The 20,702-nt window shown below is 47.2% G+C and overlaps 1 protein-coding gene across 21 annotated transcripts in view; it reads right to left on the reverse strand.

Moving 5' to 3' along the window:
- The window catches only part of RABGAP1L (RAB GTPase activating protein 1 like), a 216,544-nt gene that overhangs the window by 24,864 nt on the left and 170,978 nt on the right, over positions 1-20,702 (reverse strand). For 2 of the 21 annotated variants that reach the window (XM_015290305.4, XM_025152821.3), the window contains exon 1: positions 8,905-10,918. The exons of 13 other annotated variants lie outside the window; for them this stretch is intronic. In XM_015290305.4, coding sequence (XP_015145791.2) covers positions 8,905-9,015 — 111 coding nt within the window. In that variant the 5' untranslated portion in view covers positions 9,016-10,918. Of the gene's footprint in view, positions 1-3,659; positions 3,756-8,904; positions 10,919-11,696; positions 11,953-20,432; positions 20,515-20,702 lie in introns of those variants that run through there. 6 more of the 21 variants (XM_046944415.1, XM_046944412.1, XM_040704571.2 and 3 more) reach the window with 6 other exon arrangements.

Below are 20,702 nucleotides of genomic sequence, written 5' to 3' on the forward strand. Positions count from 1 at the left end.
CGGCAATGAGCTCTCTGCCACAAAGGATGATGCAGTCTAAGTGCTCCTATTTATACACCCAGAGGACTCAGAGCAGGAGCAGGTAACAGCAGAACTGGCACACGGACCAGAGCAGATTTTCCATCACAGAATTATTATGGTTTGTGCCTCACAGCATTACATTTCCCTGTAAGTTTACGTGTCTTACATAAGCCTTCCAGTGCATTTGGTGCTATAGGTTACAAACACACACACACTCCTTCTCGGTGACTATGCACAATCAGACCCTCAGCTCTCCCCCAGGTTGAGGGGCACCATTCACTGATTTAGACCTAACTCACATCTATGACAATGAAAAGAAATCAGGGGTGGGAAATTATGCACAGCTGTAGCACTTCATGGAGAAATCCTGTCTCAATACAGAGAAAATGGTGAAATTTAGTTAAAACAGTGGCGTAATTCTGCTTTTTGGAGAGAAGGGAATGCCATGCAGCAGCAGCACAATGCACTCTTTTAGAACAGCACTTCTCCTGACGATACCCACATGGTTTACTCAGTTTACCCTACCTACAGACAGGCTGGCTGGCCAAAGGTCCCTGTGCAAGATACATCATCCGTACACTGCTTGTTTGCACATCAGCCACTGCTCTCCCCCAGTTCCACCATGGCCTTTTGTCCTCATGTTGCTGAGCCAAAAACTATTACCTCTCTGGGCAGACCCACCAGTTTTTCTGAAAGACAGAAATCTGTCACGAGCAGCAGTTCTCAAACCTTCTTGACATGTTATGGTAACAAAAAAGAAGGTAAGCAGGAAGAGAGTTCTCCATCCAGGGTGGGTGGGCGGTTGCACCTCTAACCCATGCACACAGGTAAACTCTGCTCATCAGTAAGGAACCTCACAGTATTCTCTCCGAACACACACTGTTTTTGTTAGTATTGCTTAACATCAACCACTCTGCATCGCAATATTCAGAAATCACAATGCTGTCACACCTTAAATTTGCAAGTGTCTCTAAAACACAGTCAGATATGTGGCAAAGTCCTTGATGCTAAAACATCTTTCATTGCTTTTATTAATATTTCAAGCCCTCAGATAATTAAGAGCAATTACTTCCTAGTGCATTACTCCACTGGCAGAAACTATTTACCTTTTCTTTATTACAGCTGAGCCATTATATGCTTACATTGAATGCTCTGTAATCGCTTCTGTTGAACCGAATACTCTTATCTCTATCTCAGTAACAGAATTTGTACTCCATCCTCACAGCAGCCATACCTTAGAATCACAGAATCACCAAGGTTGGAAAAGACCTCCAAGATCATCCAGTCCATCTGTCCACCTATTACCCACTAATCCATGTCCCTCAACACAGCACCTAAACGTCTCTTGAACACCTCCAGGGACGGTGACTCCACCACCTCCCCGTGCAGCCCATTCCAGCACCTGACCACTCCCTCAGTGAAGAAGTATTTCCTAATGCCCAACCTGACCCTCCCCTGGCACAACTCAGCCTCTGTGGGAGCTGCAAAGCATCTCACCAGGAGCAGGCAGGTACCCAGAGGAAGAGCAGGCCAGCAGAGTTTAGAAGCCTTAGTCAGCCAGCAGCATGCTTTATGTAGCTGCTGGAGAGCATCTCCAGGGGAGGGGACATGCAGCAGCGCTGCTCATTGGCCCCCAGGAGATCCAGCCAGGCATGTTGATTTTCAGATCAGCGTGCAGAAGTCTTTTATAGTTTTGGGTTTTTTTTTTTTGAGACTTGCACTCATCCTTCACAGCTACCTGAGTCTCTGTTAGGTTAATCCATTACCAGCCAACTCAAGACTTGCTACTCCATCATCCAGCAGGGCACAGCCCAAGAGCATACTAAGCTCTGACAAAAGCAAGAGGGGCATCAGCAGGAGGGACTGGAGATGACGTGGCCATACTGCCAACTTCAGCTGGAAAGCCAACCCCATCTGAGCAGCACAGACTTTCTTGCTGACCCAGGCCTGCCTCTCATCCCCCATTCCTCTTGGCAAGGATAAAAAACACAGACCCTCAATTTCGGGATAACAAAACTCAGTGCTGCCTGAGCTGCAGTTCAGCCTGAAGGCGCTTGTTCTTTCCAACACTCTTTTGTGACACACAGGCTGAAGGACAAACACCATAATATCTTAACTTGCCATTACTTTGGTGACTCTGCAATGACTTTGTACATACACTGAGCTTTGCCTGGACATACCTAACGTGCTGCTCTGGATTTTTCGCAGCACAAAAGACGAGCTTGCAGGTTTGAAGCAACAGCAAGCAGCAAAACCAGCACTCAATGTTGTATTTATTTCTTTGTAAGTTCATATTGACACAGTGAGGAGGAAGCAGTAAAGAAGATATGTACACACTGAATGTGCACGAAAGAACAAACAGGATAACAAATACTGAAATATACCCCCTGAGCATGGCACTGAACATGCCAAATTCTTCTGAGAACTGGGTTCAAAGAATGAAAACAGTCACAGACAAAGAACACAAGACCTTTAACATCCACCTGAATGAACTTTACATTCATTTTCTGGTAAATAAGTAATTAGGCTTTTGTAAATAGATCAACTGTCTTTTCAGCTAGTTTTAGTGCTTCTTTCAAAGCAGATGAGCCTATGGATTATGGAGACATGAAGAATAAGTGAACAACATCATTTTTTATGATTGCACACAGGTTCTGGTTTTGTGTATGGCTTTAACTAAGGTGTCATGTATTATATGAATGGCAATCTACGAAGCAGGAGAGTGAGGTAAGAAAGCTGCAGCGTTTGAATTCAAGAGCTTCAAATCTTTATTCTGACTGATTCTGCTCTTCCATCATATGATGGTTGCTGTATCTAACAGACGTGGAGTGGCTGTACCATGCTTACCTGGCCTAACTCACCTGTGGAAGAGAAGTCAGTTAAACTCTGCCTTACCTGGGATTTCTAATAAGTCATTACTGTACTGTAAACTATTTTTGTATTTAAATGCTGAAATGTGGTCTAACACAGCAAAGTTACCACCTGCTCTTCTTTAAACATCCGCAATGATACTCAGTACTCTCCAGATCAATTAAACTACAGAGCTGGTGAATCCACGTTACCTAGAAACTTAGTGCAGATCTCTTCTCCCAAGCGTGCCCCTAACAACGGCAGAGTTCCTAGATTACCTGGAAAAGCCTGTATCAATTCTCCTGGAATTATTTGTCAGAAGAAAATGAGGAAGCTCCAAAACACTGAAATACTCCTGAGTGCTTCACCACAAAGACTGTTTAAATTACTGCTTCTTAATCCAATTACTGTACAAGGGCAGAAGAAAGAAACGTTTAAACATGAAGAAAAGAGGACGTAAAGGGAAAGTAAGGCAGATTACCAAAAGAGGAACAAAATAAATGATAATAGAAGTTAAAAAGCAGAAGATAAAAAGTTTCAAGTTCAGCCTAACGAAGGTCAATAAATATTATTTTTCTAGAGCATACAGGAAATAAAAGGATTCCTATGTTGTTCGTTTCCATTAATACTTAGAGCTCTGTGATGCAGAAGAGCCAGAAGCATCCAGAAAACAGCTTTGCTGCACTGAAAACAAGGCAGTGCAGTTTCAGGCAGTGCAAAAGTGTTAGCAGAACTGACAGATAAGATCTCTGGTCCACTGATGCTCATTGAACACAGAAGAGACTCACCCAGACTTGAAGAAAATTCTGCATTACTGATATTTCAGAAGCACAAATCAAATCCCCGGGACCCCTCGGCTGGTAAGCTGAAACCCAGAAAACCCCACATGCCATCTCTGATAAGCTGATAAGAACCCAGCTGATAACAGGCCTGGGAATGCAGCCGCTTCCACACCCACGTGCTATTGCCAACTGCAGGTCCCACTTCCCTCCTTATCTCCAGGGCTGATTGCTGGGTTGACTGATAGAACTTCATGCCTGGATTCTCCACCACATGCCAGACTTTAAATCCAACAACAGTAATAAATAAATAAAAAGCAGAAGAGTGCACGGTAGCCACAAAGCATGAATTGCAGAGCTTGGGAAATGGGTCAAATAAACACTGTCAAAGGGAGTCGTTACTGAGTGGTGTTGCTCATTTTTGGTCAGTGACATTTGAAAGGGTTTCTTCTGGGACTCATAAAACATTCAGCACTGTTAGATGTTACACCAGTGACCTGGAAGTGGAAAATGAAATCCTGTTAATAAACTCTGCAGATGACAAGTGGGTAAGAAGAGGGTAGGAGCAGAAAACTGCATGGATGGGTGTGAAATGCTGTGAGATACTTCACTGCCATGCAGCACATCACAGTGCCAGGCCTGGACCAAACCTGCTGAGGACAGCGAGTCTGCACAAGGACAGGAAAAGGACAAAGGAAGAAGTTTTTAACCCTAGGTCATCATTAGGACCAATACTGGAATATGATATCTGATCTGGCAATATGCATTTGGGATAAATACAAAGGATGCAGGGCAAAGCTACCAAACTGCCCTGTGCACGGTGTAAATGCCTTACAGCAGGGGGCTTAAGAGCTCAAGCTCCTCAGCTTGTACAGGGAAGCAGAGAGCTGAGCTGCTGACAGCACGTCGGTACCTGCATAGGGATAAAATACATAATAGCACAGAATGCTGTCTTCTGCCAAAAAAAGGCATGCTGAGAACCAAGATGAGAAGCTGAAACCGGAATATATCGCAGTGAGAAGCTGGAAGCGTATTTCCAACAGCCAGAGATGAACAGGTTCCCATGGAAAATGACACCTTTCACACCTCCTGTCAAACTCGAGCGAGAGCTGTTTGCTTTTCCCACTGTATTTTCCCCTGTATCTTCCTCCCCTATTTGATGACACTGCCAGATACAAACTGCACCACAGAGCACTGAACAGAGAGTTGAAAACCAGCCCCACGCACACCGACACAGCAGCAGGGCAGGGCTGGATGCACTGTGGTAGCTGACTCCAGGCCCCAGGGCTCTCATTAAGTGTGGCTGCCAGAACGTGCTGCACGTGGAAGGCTTGGGACAGCAGAAAGCAAATGGGATGCAATGCTGAAGCAAACAGCCCCAGGGAATTTTGTACCAATTTTCATATTTAATCACAAATGAGTGAGGGAGGTCAAATAAGCAGGAACAAGAAGTCAAACTGCACGAGAGCTACACATTACTTCAAGGCAAAACATGCTTCATGCTGTTCATAAGATGCACATTAAAACAAGCACTGAGTTGTATCAGACAGCTATCTGCTCCATAACGATGTGTTTGTTAGCAGCAGCAGCAGCTTACCCAGTGCTGCTACTCCTCTCTGGCCCAAAGGGATTCCACGTGGCAGAGGACCTGCAGGTGCCTCACACTGCCACCATGGGAGCCGTGCCAGTTTTCCCAAATATGGGGAAAATTTAAGAGTTTAAAACATGGGGAACCCAAGAAGAGAAGGCATTTTATTTCAATGCACTTATTTCTGACAGCTAAGGATGTTAACCAAGTCTTAATGGCAAATAAACTCTTACTAAATGAATATTCAATGGTCACACTGACAAATCTGAAGGAAGTTACTAAGCAAAATACGGTGATAAGACTGCCTCTTTCATTAGCTTTATATGAGTACTTTCTTTACCCACTTCAGATCCTGATGAGTTTAAGGGAAAGAAGATAACATGGTAGGGCTGACTACTTAAGTACAATTTATATAGATCGATCGATCGCTGTATAAATACAAATTCAGATGATAGCTCTTTTTCCTAGGTGAGATGAGCAGGTCACAATCTGGCTGCTCCTGCCCTGCAGGGGAGCAGAAGCAGAGCTCCTTGAGGGTCAGATCCCTGCTGCTGGAGGGAAAGGAAAAGAGAAGGATTACAGAAGGGTGCAGATGAGCCATATCCATTGGGAAGAGCCAACCCTTACAATAGTGACCATCCCAACTCTTACTCCTTTTGGCAGCAGCAAGCTGGGGGTAATGCCACCCAGGGAAAGCTCCTATGCTGGCAGCTCCTCCTGACCACCAGATCACACAGGAGGCACAACTACAGCCTCAGAAGGACGCAGATTGGAAGGGCTTTGCAGTGCGCACACAGTCTGGCCTCCCACTTGGGAGTTCTTGTCACCTGAAAGTGAGAAGTCATCCTCTTCTTGTGTATAGCCCTGAAAACATCTAACAGCACCCAGCATCACCCCCAGCCCACCACCAACCTCCAGTCTCAGCCAGTGAGACCTCCAACCACGACTGCTGTGCCCTGCCAGGCCACCCAGTTTCCCACCCACTTTGCAGCCAACCCATCCGCTCTGAACCTCCTTTTGGCTCCAAAGCTTCTGTGGGAAATGGTGACTGAGAAATCATTATGGCAGCACGTGCTGGCCTGGAACCATGAAGGATTTCTGTGAAATGACTGATAATCCCCCTGAACAGAGGGGCAAGGCAGGCAGGCAAACGAAAATACAATGCAGCTTTCCAGAAGGACGTCCTTCAGCTCTGGATTAAGAGGATTATACCACTTAGCATTGCATTTTTATAAGTCTTTGCATCCAGGTTTCCCGCAGATAAGTTGAGAATTTAAATTCCCTGGAGTAAAGCTCAGCTCTCCCAGCAGTCAACTTCTATGCTTCCTTGCATCTCAGTGCAGCATAGTTTTGGACTAACATAAAGGCACGATGATCTAAAAGGAAGGTATCCTGGTCCCATGCTCACTGATGCTATTTATCTGATGCTTTCCACTTGCCATAACACCTCTGTGAAACACATGCAACATCTATCAGATCGTGATAGTGACAAATTTCCACCCATTTTGTACAGGTGCAAGTGATTGCCTAAGATGCAAGCCAACAGAGAAGCAAAACTGCACGGAGAAATAACCACGTGTCATGGTCACACTGCAATATGACTAATCTCTATAAAGATGTATGTTGGAAGTTTGCTCTCATACAGCACTGAGATGCTCTCGTACAGCATTTGTTTACGAGGGTGGATAGTGACAGGACAAGGGGGAATGGTTTTAAACTGGGACAGGGGAGCTGTAGGTTGAATATTAGGATGGTTTTCACACAGACGTGGTGACGCACTGGAACAGGTTGCCCCAGGGAGGCTGTGGATGCCCCATCCCTGGAGGCATTCAAGGCCAGGCTGGATGTGGCTCTGGGCAGCCTGGTCTGCTGGTTGGCAACCCTGCAGCACATAGCAGCGGGGTTGAAACGAGATGAGCATTGTGGTCCTTTTCAACCCAGGCCATTCGATTATTCTATGAGAACAAATATTCTGTTAAACTGTCTGGTATTTACCTGCATCAAAGCAATGCTAAAAGCACTGCTGCATTTAAATGGAAGTGTGAAATTTCCAGTGGAAAAGAATTTGACCAGGACTGATGGGACCAGGGAAAGAGCAGCTAACCCTGACTTTCCTCAGGCAAGTCTGCTACCTACATAGCACTGGACATCTGAGCAGGGCTGGCCCCACACGTGAGCAGCCCCATGGCAGTCCCACTTCCCGCAGTACAAAGGCTGCATGCAGTGAGACTGGCGGCTGCAATCTGGGCTGGTTTCCATTTCGGTAATTAACCCTTTGCAGCCCTGTGTCATTACAAGAGGCTCTCTCATTTGTGCAAGAGGACTCTGCGTGCCTTCGTTCTCACGGTTCTCCTCAAGCAGAGAAAGGCATAATACTAAAAGGGACTGGGCAAGATTCTGGTTTAGATCATAGAATCATTAAGGCTGGAAAAGACCTCTCAGACCCCCAAATCCACCCACCCCCACTGCCCACGTCCCTCAGTGCCACATCTCCACAGCTCTGGAACATCCACAGGGACAGTGACTCCCCCATCTCCCTGAGCAGCCCATTCCAACACTTCGCCATGCTTTGAAAGAATAATTTTTTCCTCATTTCCAACCTGAAGCTCCACCGGCACAACTGAAGGCCATTATCTTACACAGAGCACGCAGGAGATGGATTTGTGCCCTGAGACTCCCTGAGCACACACGGGCAGACAAATCCAAGCAGGAAATACGTGCAGGGAGATTTTACATATGGCAAACAAGGAAAGTCTTCCTCTTCCAAGAAATCTCCTTTGTCACAGCTTAATGAACCCCTGCAGGTATCTTTAGGACTGACTTAGTGCATGGATACAAACACATACACAGACCAAGCTGGCAACACAGATGCCTAATCGGATTCCTAAATAATTCGTCTGATTTGTATTCACACTGAAATTTTAACTGTATCTGCTTTCAAGGTAAGCTGAACATCCAGATTTCAAAGGCTCCTTTTGACCCATTCTAGCTGGATTGGCCCGCACACGGGCACAACTGTAGAACTGAGACCTAAATGAACGCTGGCACCAAACTTTGGAGTCAGAAAGGCATTGCTTCAACTCCATGGAGAAGGGCTAGGACCTCTATGAGGGCAGAAGGCGATCACACTACATGGAATTTACACAGACATGCTACTCGGGAAAAAGTAAGCGGTAGATTGACTAAGAAAGTTCCAACAGATACTTATGTTGGTTTCAAAAGCATAGGGAAGTGTTGAATCATCCTTGCCATGCCAAGGCCGGGTCCTCTTAGATCCAATGGCTGACATTGACCTCCACCACAGCCCCCAGGTCTGAGCCTCCAGCTGACCGCTCAGACAGAGAGCTCCAATCATTCAGTACCAACATCAGTTATTTTCCAGTTATTTGTTATTTCAATTATTTAAAGATTATTTCCAAAAATGTTGTTTTCCCACTATGCAAGTCATCTAAATGACCTCTCCTAAATATAGCGATCTGGAAGGGTATTATTTTAATAATCTCCTCCCCACTGAAATAAACTTTAGTCTCACTGGCACAAGAAGGCAAATTGCTGAAGAGGTACTAGAAAGGAAAAACAAACAGCTTTCAGCAGGAGGACTGAGCTGCTGCAAAGAGCATAACCTGAAGCACTACTGGCAAAGGAGCAACAGGAACAAACACCTACCACGGATCTGGGCTTGCTGACTGCCACCAGATTGGCCAGAAAGTCCTCCTCGTACAGCTGGCTGAAAACATGTGCGTCGTAAGCCACCATGATGGAGACCTCTTCCATCATCCTGCCGTGAGCAGCGGGAGCGCGAGCCTGAGCCTTGGCACGGCTCTTTGTCAGTTGTTCACACCCACCTGAAGGGCTAATGAGGAAGGAGTGTCAGGAGCAAACCCGACCTAGCAAACAGCTCCTGCGTGTATCTCCCTCTCGAGGGTGCCTCTCATTACTGCAGGAAGAACACCTGCTCGCATTCTCAGCGGCCCACTTGCAAAAGCATCTCCTGAAGGCTGAAAAAATCCAGCCAGTACTTGAAATTCCAGTGTCAGGCCGAGGAGGAACGAGCAGCAGCCAAACCGGGTTAGCGTTAAGCAAGAAATGACCCACCAGCGCTTGGTGGCGGGGCTGCAATCACTTCTGCTCTTCTCAAACCTTGTACCAATTGCTTTGCCCAGCTTTTCTCCACCTCCTTTAGCAGGTCAGCTTGCTTCTTTCTAAATTCAGAGAGTGGTATTACGATGATGTCTTTCCACGAGTTTCTAAATCTCCCCTTCAAAGCTCTGAAGAACACTCACTTTTTCTTCTACACAGATCCAACTTGCATTCTGTGCCACTCAGATCCTTGCTATGAGCAGGAAGGTAACGGTACCAAGTCACAAACCCCCCCCAGAACAGTCCTTTGGTTTCCCTTGTAACGCAGTACAGCAGTTGTGCAAAAGGCAATGAAGCCTGTAGGACCTCCCTTGAATAAGCCTGGACTTCCACAAGTGAAATAAAACCAACTGATCCAACTGCAAAGTTTCACAGCAGAAGGTTTTTAACCCGAACCCAGGACTGCTCTGCTCTTCTTTAAGCGGCCCGCTATCTTGTCTCTGAGCCTTACAGACCACAGCTGCCTTCCAAATTACTCTGAGACGTCCATTGGTTTATCCTGACATCTGACACGCAACAAAAGCCAGCGTAGGGATTAAAACAGCAGAATCACACTCTGCAGAAACAAACAGATCACCTCCAGAACAAACTCCTTCCAGGTGAAACTTCCAACCAAATCCTCACTCCCGCACGGGCACATCCGCTACGTTCTTCTCTCTGGAAGCCTTCTGTCCATCCCAGCAGCAAATCCAACCTGTTTCAGGAGCACGACCTTTTCAGCTGCCCCTGAGGAGCACACACCGGGTGCTGCAGCTCGGCTGGAAGTTTCCAGTTGAACGAGTCGGTAGCAGATGGTTACACTTTCGCTTTCCAGAGCAAACTGGGTTAAGACGCACCTTGCTCTTCTCTTTCTCCTGTGCTCCCCAAGTGTCCTTATCGCAGATTACATGGGTGTCTACAAAGCATCAGGTGTTATTTGCATTTGAATAGGAAACTTGAGCAACAGCTGTAGCGTTCAGGATTAAAACCTGACATCTCTTTCACTTAAATAGGGGGGAAATAACGTGTTATTGCTAGGGAACTGGGAGAATCCTAATAGGCTTATGGCAAACAAAAATGCAGCACTTGAGGTTAAATCCTTGAGACCAAAGCAGCTTCTGACCACGCTTAACCCTTGCGGGATGAAGGAAGGTATTTTTCACTCCAAAAGCACCTATAACGCTGCTTTAAAATATCTTCAGAGGCGTGCAGAGCTTTTGCAATTGCTTCCCACGGCAGAGGTAGCTCAGACTCAGATCCTGACGCAACACTCAGCTCACAGGGCTGCTCTTTGTGCCACGTCAAACAAAAATCATACCTGATACGCTAAAACCCGCTCAGGTTCTCAGAAGCCCTTCGCACGACCGCTTCCTCTTTGGCTTTGGGAGGTGCCCCGTGGGCTCCTTTCCTTGCAGAAGCCGAACACGTAGCACTTACAGCCGCCGCTCCCAGCTCGCTGCATGGAGCTGCCAAGGTGTGCTGACAAAGGCACCTGTTGTCAGAGTGCTCCCACAATGCCTCCCTGCACGGCTGAGCTCACAACCGGCAGCCCCGCCGTACCGAGGGACCGACTCAACGCCGCAATAAGGGCAGGAGGTGGAGAATGCAAATTATCAGAGGGACTCTGCAGCTGCAGCCACTCAGATCCCTTTGCTGATTCAGGCAGCAGGGAATTGTGCTCATAAGGAATCATGGATGGGGATCTGCGTCCCCTTTTTGAGCCCTGACCAGGAGGAGCGTGATGATTTAACAGAACTAAACAGACACGTCTGCAATGTATCATTGGCTGAATGATTCCTCTCATATACATCCTACACAGAGGGCTTGCAATCTTGGCATGCTCTAACCAGCAATCTCAGGAACTAACCACTGATTTCTGATGTTGGCTAATGCCTATCTTCACTCTTAAAGGGAGGTTTTTCAGCTGTTATTTCCAGCTAGCAGAGCTGAGCTGCCTACCATCTCCGTGAGCCTGCGGCTTGCATCCACGCTAACAGTCTGTGCTATAATCTGAGTCACAGCACAAAATTATAATAAGCACTTCAATCCAGTTAGCCTAAGCCTGTACTGATGGAAGCAAACACTGGGAAGAAAAAGGCAGCAAGCACAGAGCTCACCATGGCCACCTCCTTGGGCCGCACCACCCCTTCCTGGCAGCATCTCAGAGCATCTTCCCCCTGCAAACATCTCTGAGCGCCGCACCAATGAACCAGCTATCAAAAGACAGTAACGGCCCCATGCAGCACCATCAGACAGCCCTTCTCTGCCTAACACCTTGCAGCTGCCTTCCGCTAGGAACAGGAACACAGTGCCTTCCACAACACGTTTATAAGGCATACCTCCAAAGCAGCAATGTTTCAAGTGGACGTTTCTATCAGGACGGCAGAGGAGAGCCCGCAGAAGGACAGGTGAGCTGCAGACAGCTGTTACCTAATCAGGTAAGTAGCCCTAATTGGGATTTCTGTGCTGGTGGATAACAGAGGTGAGTGGAAAATTCCCGCACTGAGCACAGCAGCCAGCTTAGCGAAGCAGAACCTGCTCACTCCCGAGATAAATGCACTTCACTCCACCCCCGGGAATGTCTTACTGCTATCTGACAGGGATAGGATCTTCTGATAGACTGCAAAGCATTACGTATGTGAGGTGTGTGCAGTTCCTAGCTAAGCAGTCATTCCTCCCGCTGTGCTTCCTGTGTCATTCTCTATGATCTGTTTTTCTTGCATTAATGACTGCAGGAGTTCACAGCAGCCCTCGGATAAGGAAACATAACACTCTTTTCAGAGCACCTGGAATGGTATTTGGCAGCATTCAAGATAAGCTTGCAGGGTGATTTTTTCACCCAAATGAGATGGAATAATGATTCTATCATTCCTTGCTCAGTAACGACCACTGCTTCAAATGCAACCAGTGAGTGAAAAGTGCTTGTAAAGGACAAACGCCGTGACTCCCATAATGAAGTTCTCCCTCCACACCCAAGGAGAACGTGCTGACCCCAAATGTCTGTGGGCACCCAAGGCTACCTGAGGTCCCGCCTGCAGCCTCAGACATGGCTGGCCAAGCCCGGGTCCCATCACTGATAACTGCTGTGCCCACCTCTTGGCCAGACAAAAGCTCTGAGTTGGAGCACCAGGTGGGCAGCCCGTCCTGCACAGCTGTGCTAACCCAGCCAGCTGGGGAGCAAATCCCTGGCTCCTGTGCTGGGCAGCTCTCAAGCAGGCTGCAGTTTTACTCCTACCTTGTTCCACTTCTAGACATCAGAAGTCTCTCTGGAGGTGATTTTGGACTCACAGTGAGCACTGAACACGCAGCTCATGGAGAACACCCAATACCATTTGACAAATGCAGCTGGCAGGCTCAGCCCCATCTATGGTTCAGCCATTGCTTCTCCAAGCTCTATTATTTAAAATGTCAAATACCATGGCCTATTTTTTTTTCCAATGAAGTGGGTGTGTGCACCTGTGTTTCTCCTAAAATAATCCTCCTAATGTGTGGAAAAAATCTGGGCTTGATGTGTTTTAGCACATGACTTTACAGATGGAACTGAACTTGGTGAGGGATGTCAAAAACAAGAAGGGGTTCTACAGGCACACTGGTCAGAAGAGACAGGCCAAAGAGAGCGTACCTCCTCTGCTAAGTGAGAAAGGACAACTGGCTACAAAAGAGATGGAAAGGTCTTAAGGGTCCTGCTAGATGAAAAACTGAACATGAGCCAGCAGTGTGTGCTTGCAGATGTGGTTCTGCGGTCAGCCACTGCTGCTGCCACGCATTCCCCTCCATGTCAGAGTGCATCCTGGATAAAGGTTGTTTGGTTCTTCACTGATGCTGCTAGCTGTGTGCTACTGTGAGCACAACTAATGAAGGAGGCCAGTGCCATCTCCCTGGTCTGCCGCAGTCTTACAAGAGGGCAATAGTGGCAAACTCACTGTGAATGAGGCAGGAACCTTCACAAGTGCTGCCCTATGGATGACAAGGAGCACTGCAGAAGATGCTCAGATACCCTTCCCTCAGCCTTTCCCAGTCACACAAAACACTAATCCCATTCCCACCACAGCTGCTGCCTACAGATGCTCTCTCAGTAGGGCCACGCTGGTTTGCATTGCAGCCTTCCCTACAGAAACCAGTCAGAAGGCAGGAATTACCACACCAGCTTCAGGCACCATATCCTGAAAAGCAGCAGACTTCTGTCACCTGAGTCGTGTTCCACCCATTCTCTTTGGGGAACTGTTTTTCTTCCCCTCCCAGTTCAGCAGCAGCAGAACCCTCACCCAAGGCAGCTGCACGTGCAGGGTGCTGGAGCAGACCCAGCAGGGACAGCCCCAGGGAACTCCACACATGTGCCCCAGGCCGTGGCCACGTCTTCTGAATCTGTGCCCTCAGAGCCAAACCAATGCAAACAGGTCCCTCTAGCTGCCCAGGGCACACGCATGAACCACGTGTAAGTGTCTCTGATGTACGTTCCCTGGGGCTGCTCATCCAAGAGCTGAATGGTGTTTGTATGGAATTTTGGCCACACAAGTGCCGCTGAGAGCTGTTTCATTACAAATGGATCCTGAGCAATACTACTTGTGAACTTGACTTTAAAACTGTTGCATTTATCACTTCAGTGGGTATTTCGAAGAGAAAAAAAGTATTTTTTTGAGGAAATTAGTGCAGCAGTTCTAGTAGGAGTGCTCTGCACTTATAATTACTTCAGTGGATTTCTGGACAGACTTCAGCAGGGCCTCATTCAGGGATTTCACCCAAATAGCATGGAAGCCAACACAAGCAGAGCCAATTTCATCAAGCACAACATCCATCTGAGGAGCAGAGCCAGCTCAGGCTTCATGAAAACAACAATCACACAATAAGTATACAACTGTACTGCTATCTTTATCCATACTCTACTGGCTTCTCATTGAGAGCGAATGATCAGCAAACAAAAGACGTTAATTAACGTCTAGTAGCATATTGAGAAGCAATGTCTGTCTTGTGAAGAGGCTTGGATTGGGTTTCAAGGCTTGGGGTTCCCCATTCTAAAACCCACACCCAGATTACTCAAGGTAGATACATGTCTACATATTCACCCTTAACCTCCCTAAATAGGAATAAACAGCCTTTATCTGCCTCCCAGCGGAAGATTAATAACAGCAAAATCCATGACAAGTGCAAAGATAAAGGTGATCATTATCGTTATTATTGGTATTATGTTGTTTTCTCCGTGTGCTGTTAACAGAGAAATTGTGCTTAATGGAAGAAGGCAGGAGCACAGAGCTTCCTCTACCCATCACAACAGCAGGGCTGGCTGGGCACAAACCCACAGCAACACGCCTGCAGTGCAATGGTCAGACAGGGGCTGTGCTCCTACCTGTGGAGCCCCATGCAGAACCCCACAGCAAAGCCCATGAAGGTCCGACAGAGCCGAATGGAAAAGGTGAGACACCTTGATGTGCGAATGGCACCATAGTAAAGGTATGCTGCCAACACAAGGAGTACATCAGGAGTATGACTGCTGACTAGACACAGACCAGCCCAAGCACCTTGATGTCTGAGGGCTGAAGCCAGACAGCGAGGCTGCAAGAGGCAGTCTAGGCTGAGGAATGCTTCAGGACTCCGAAAAGAGATTATTTCATGCATTATACATTAACACCACAAACCACCAACTCTTTCCAGGAGAGCAGTGTGTCCCACTGTGCCGGAGTTAAAAATGACAACATTAACTTGGAGGTCAAAGGATGAAACACAGGCAAAAAAAGCCCCAAAAACAGCACTTGCTAGTATACAGTCATGCCAAAGATGGGTAAGAGGGATCAGAAAGAAAAAGCCTTTGCCATGAGCCCTGCTTGCTGAGGTCAGAGGAGGGCGGCTCAGCCTCAGCGCTCCCCTGGACCAGCCAAGGGAAGCAGCTCAGGGCCGTGTGAGCCGCTCAGCAGAAGGCTTCCAGCAGCAGCCACTAAGCTGAGCCTCACATTATCCTTTGCTGCTAAATCCCTATTCACCGCCACGCAGTACAGCCAAAGGCAGATTCTGCTCTCAGAAGATGATTTGGGAGACAAACTATTTCAGTGCTTAACTGTGCTGATCTAGTCTCCCACTGTGAAAATCTGCATCTACATTTAATGCCTCAAAATACCACTACGAGAAAAGCTTCTGTATTTACATATGATTTAAAGATTAACTTGTCTCAATTTGACTGTTAATAAGCTTACTTGAAGAGCTCAATTGGTCAGAGTGGAGGGGAAGCAGGTTCCTACACACGTTGCTGGAGCAGCTCCCTGCCTGGTGACGGGGTATTTCCTCATGCAGCAGAGACCTGAAACGTGTCAGCATCCTTTTCTTGTCTCTTAGTTTGTCCCATTCTAATTTAATCGCTTATTTCAACTGGCCTACAGCTCTGGTATTAGTGCCATTATAGTACCTACACACTGGAGGGCTGTGCTGCCATTCAACAAGACGTGGACAGCCTGGAGAGTTGAGTAGGGAGGAACGTGATGATGTTTAACAAGAGCAGTGTAGCTGATTTACCAGTAAGTGATACTACCTTTTTTTTCCTTCTACTGAAACAACTCATTGCAGAACTTCACAGTAAGCTGGAGAATACAGACATAGCAACACTCCTGGGACTGGGAGCTCACTTAGCAGCACATTAAGCGGTCCCTGGCAGTGTTAAGGTGAGTGATGTGACAGTTTTTGTGACACAGTGCATTCCCTGTGCTGCACAGTACTGACATTACCGAGAGGGATGCTCTGCCTATTGAACCATCTTGGGGAGAAAAATAAATAGGTAACAGTTTCCTTATCACTGCTCATGACTATAAAATTGAGAAAGACAAGGAAGGGCTGAGTCACATCTTTCCCATCTCTCATAATGGAGTAAAATATCAACCAAAGAAAAAGGTTACTGAGAGGTAAGGACTGAGCACCATACCTCAGTACCTCCCTGCTCTTGGCCGGCTGTTATCAGGGCATTGCAAAACATCCATTTGGTTGGGCAATGCTGTATTTGTATTCTCACTTATTTCACATATTCCTATCAGGAATGCACAACCTGTGCTGCCTCAGTTGGTACTGTTTGCATTCCTGTGCTCTTTCTGGATCCTTCCTGAGCTGCAGGACGTTAGATGCAGGCAGCTGGCTGGGGCAGCTCTGACAGTGCAAGAGGCAGCAGCACAAAACATCAATCAGCTCAACCTTGTTAAAAGTACCTGCAACAAATTCTCAGGAGTTATTTCAGGGCATTTCAGATGGCTGCAAGCTTTTGCTTTGTTCACTACTCAGCTTCAAGAACACCTGAGATAAATGACGGGACATTTAGATGGGATATAAGGAAGAAGTTCTTTATGATAAGGGCGGTGAGGCAGTGGCACAGGCTGCCCAGAGAGGTGGTGGTGCCCCATCCCTGCAGACATCAAGGGCAGGCTGGATGGGCTGTGAGCACCGATGGAGCTGTGGGTGTCCCTGCTCAGTGCAGGGACTGGGATCAGATGGCCTTTAAAGGTCTTTTCCAACTCCAAGACTTCTATGATTCTATGAAATACTTTTAACCAAGCACCTACCAAACCTCTGAGCTCCACGTGCACCAAAATGCACACACTGCACAGACCCAGACATCCCAGAGACAGACTTACATCACAGGTGACAAAAAGACCAAGGGCCTATTTTGAAAAGCTCAGAATACAGCTACCTAAGAATGCTATGCCACTCCCAGGGTAACTGAATGCTGTAGGCAAGTAAGATGAACATCCAGTCTGGACTGAAAACCTGACCTTCTCTTACTTGGATGTAAAAAACTACACTTGCCCTCATACACAACCCCAGTCTGCTGGGCTGTGTGCACAAAAGCGAGCATTGACGTGCTTGCCTTTGTTCTTCTCCAGAGGGTCAGGTAAGGATGGAACATCAAAGCAGAACAGTGATTGTCCACCAGAAGCCCATGATGAGCACACAGAGCAGCTGCCAGCCAGCAGCAGCAAGGAGAGGACCAAAGGAGGGCAGCTGTTGGAGAAGTGGAGTGCAGGGAATAGGCTCACGGATATTGTGCCTGCATGTGGCAATGGAAGGGTAAAAAACAAAAGGGAAAAGGAGTGAAAACATTTTGACACCTGCTTGTTCTAAAATAAACCTGCTCTTTCTCAAGCTTTACAGCACTGTTGGAGTAAAGGTGCAAAACACCAGAGTGTGTGAGAGCACCTGAACTGCCTTCCAAGCCAACGTGAGTGGCGCTGCCACACAAAGCCAGGCTCTCCTATTCTCTTATTTCCACTTAATGCCTTTCTGGTTGTGAAAGCAACTCAGTGCAGAGCTGCCAGCTTGTGCTTGGCAAGGAGCTTCTCTGGGCAGCACCCCTGGCCAGCCCATGTGCAGGCTCTACAAGCAAGCTGCTGGTTTATGGCAGCACGAACCCTCTTGCAGCAAGCTGCTCCTCTGGCCGCACCCTGCAAAAATGAGGTTGGTCCTGCAGAACTGCCTCTGCAGCAGGGCTCTTCTCAGCATTGCTGCAGGGAAAGTGTCTTCTCATGCCTGGAACGCAGACGCAGCTGAAGTCAAAGCGGCCAGAAATAAAGCATAAAACGCCGTCTTTGTTTGGGACTTTTCTATTTCCCCCATCAAAAACACCTGGGACCATATTCACAGCTCAGCTAACTCACAGCGAGCGCAGCACGGCCAGCTCTGCACCCAGAATGCCCTCCCAGCACCCTGGTGGGTGCCACCCCAGCTCAGCAAATAACACGAGGAATTTGCTCAGCTGCCGCATGGGAAAAACAGCAGAGGTGGGGCTGGGAATGCTGCTCAAGAGGAGCCACGGGGATGTGCAGGGCACACTGCTGCAAATGATCTGCTTATGAGCTACGGAAGAAATCTGCTCGGCTAAATAAGGGAATAAAGCATGCAAATAAAGAAATAAAACCAAGGGCCAGCTGCAGACGAGCGGTGAGAGTAATGAGAATAATGCCCAGGCATTATTTCGGAGGTTGCCTGGTAACAGATGGCTGCAGGGCTGGAGCTGTGCAGAACCACAGCGCTGTGTTTTGGCTCTGAATCGCAGGGAGGCAGCAGGGCAGAGCAGTGACCGACATGGGGGCATCTCTAAGGGTGCTCCCCCAGCAAAGGGATCTCTAATTGAAGCAGCCAAGGGCTGCACCCTGCCTGCCCAGATCAACTCCAAAGCACGCCCAGCTAGTCTGTAATTCCATCTTAACTAAAATGATGTCCTTTACAGTCACCTCATGGGTTAATTACTTATTAATGATCTTAAATAGCTCAAAGCCAGTCATATCGGGCTACTCTTGCTTTGTTAGTGGCAGCTGATTGTATGCCACGTTTTCAGTTATGGACTTATCTAATGTATTGCCCCATTATTTCAGCACTAGGTTATCTCAACAGTAGCTTGGCATTCCCTACACATCTTTTGAGTAACTGAATCAGCATCATAGATCCACTTGTTCTGGCCAAAAAGTCCTTCTAAGTGACGTTGCATCTGCAGCCTTCTGGAACCACCCTGCATGGCCACTGTGGATCATTACATAGATAGCAGCTGCTGAAGAGAGCAGCATAATGAGAACAGCAAGAGCTACATGGGTACACATTTCATGGAAGCCTTAAACAGGAGTTCTGAATGAAACTTATTTCTGGGTCACTGAATGCGGGCTCAGACTGCAGCAGTTCATTGTTTTCCACTGCTAAATGTGTAGGACGCTGCTCTACACAGCCAGACACAGCCATGGGCCCACTGCCACGAGACCCAGGCGGGCTGGGGGGAAGGCAATGGTCCCTTCCAACACACAGCAGTAACTTACTTTGCAAGCCATCGTGTTTCATAGCATGAATTACGGATTGCAGAGCGTGTTGGCTGTTTTCAAGCCTTGTAATTATGGGCATGATTTCTGGGTCCTTGGGGAGCTGCTCACTTTGAGGTACTGTTAGCAATGTTTTGCCTTAGTGTGGGGTTGGAAAGAAGGCAACTGAGGCTCATGCATGGCAAATGCCTGGGAGAGACACCCTCCATTTCCCTAACAAGCCTATTAAGAGAATCTATCAAGAGAGTAAGGATGGGTCTCAGAGGGAAGAAGTACAGCAAGAAAACAGATCGTCCTGAGATATTCCCAGCCCATGAACACAAAGAAACAACCCACAGGCTACAGTGGTCAGGGGGGAATGATGCAATCCTATTGCTAGAGAGGTACAATCTCACATACCTGGACACTTCTTCTTGCACGGCCAAAGCATTGGCTGTATGACTGAGCATACAGCTTCCCCATCTGCTCCAGCCTCCCTTCCTCTGAAGGGGAGACGATAAATCCCACTTCAAGGAGATGGTGACATACTCAGCTCTGGGGAATGTGGGGAGCCATGAGTCTGGTGGTATAATTAGTGCTCCCTGAACTTGAGCAATCCCAGCTACAGGGTGGAGCAATGCACACCACCACCATCCTCCTCCACCATACAGGCTTTTATTTAGAAGATAACTAAGACCCAGTCCTGCCCATTTTCCACTGCTTAGCCTCAGCTTCTGGGGAAGCAGCATTGCATGCAGGGCTAGCACTGCCCGCTGAAGCCAGCTCAGTGGTAAATGTAGGGTGGAGAGTAGAGCAGAAAAGAAAGGAAGAACAAACAGCATCAACATTGCTTAGGAGTTTGAAAGAGAAGACATACTAAAACACGTGCGTATTTCTCTGAAAATGCCACTCTCAACCACGACGGTTTCCAGACTTTCAGAGTTTAATTATGCTGTAATTACTTCCTATTTGGAGAAGGCCACAGAACTAAAAGCTCAGTACCTTTCTACATTACCATCTCCTGTATGCTCTCTACACTTCTGTAGAAGCTGAGTTTCCTTTCCTGCTGTCAACAAATTTGCCTTTGGAATAGAAATGCTGCTTTAGGTCCATTAGCGTAGCATAAGGCACATTAAAATGTTAAGAGCGATCATTACTGTTACTTCCAAGAAGTACAAACTTACTTATCTCCTTGTTAACGCTTCCAACTCCCTTTTTATCATAAAAGCAACAAAAAGAGGAAAAATACAAAACCCAGATACAGGGAATGATAAGGCAGGTACTCACACTACACACTGCAAAAGGACCCGTGAAACCCCTTACCTCATTGATTTGAAAATATCTGTGTGCTTTTTTAATCTCTCCCCCTGCCCCCAGATTCCTGTGATGGTAGACGATCTTGTATAACTTGTATAACATGCTTACAGCACAGATCAAAGGTTGGAAACCCGTAAGGCATATGGGCAAACAGTTCTCTTGTTTGAACAGGTATTCTGTAAACACTGCCTGCAACACAGTACTCCTGTAAGACATTATTCTTATTGAAATCTTGTGGATGTTACAATAAAGAAAGCCGGAAGGGAAACAAAGATG

This window comes from Gallus gallus, chromosome 8, assembly GCF_016699485.2.
Source record: "Gallus gallus isolate bGalGal1 chromosome 8, bGalGal1.mat.broiler.GRCg7b, whole genome shotgun sequence".
Classification (NCBI taxonomy): Eukaryota; Metazoa; Chordata; class Aves; order Galliformes; family Phasianidae; genus Gallus; species Gallus gallus.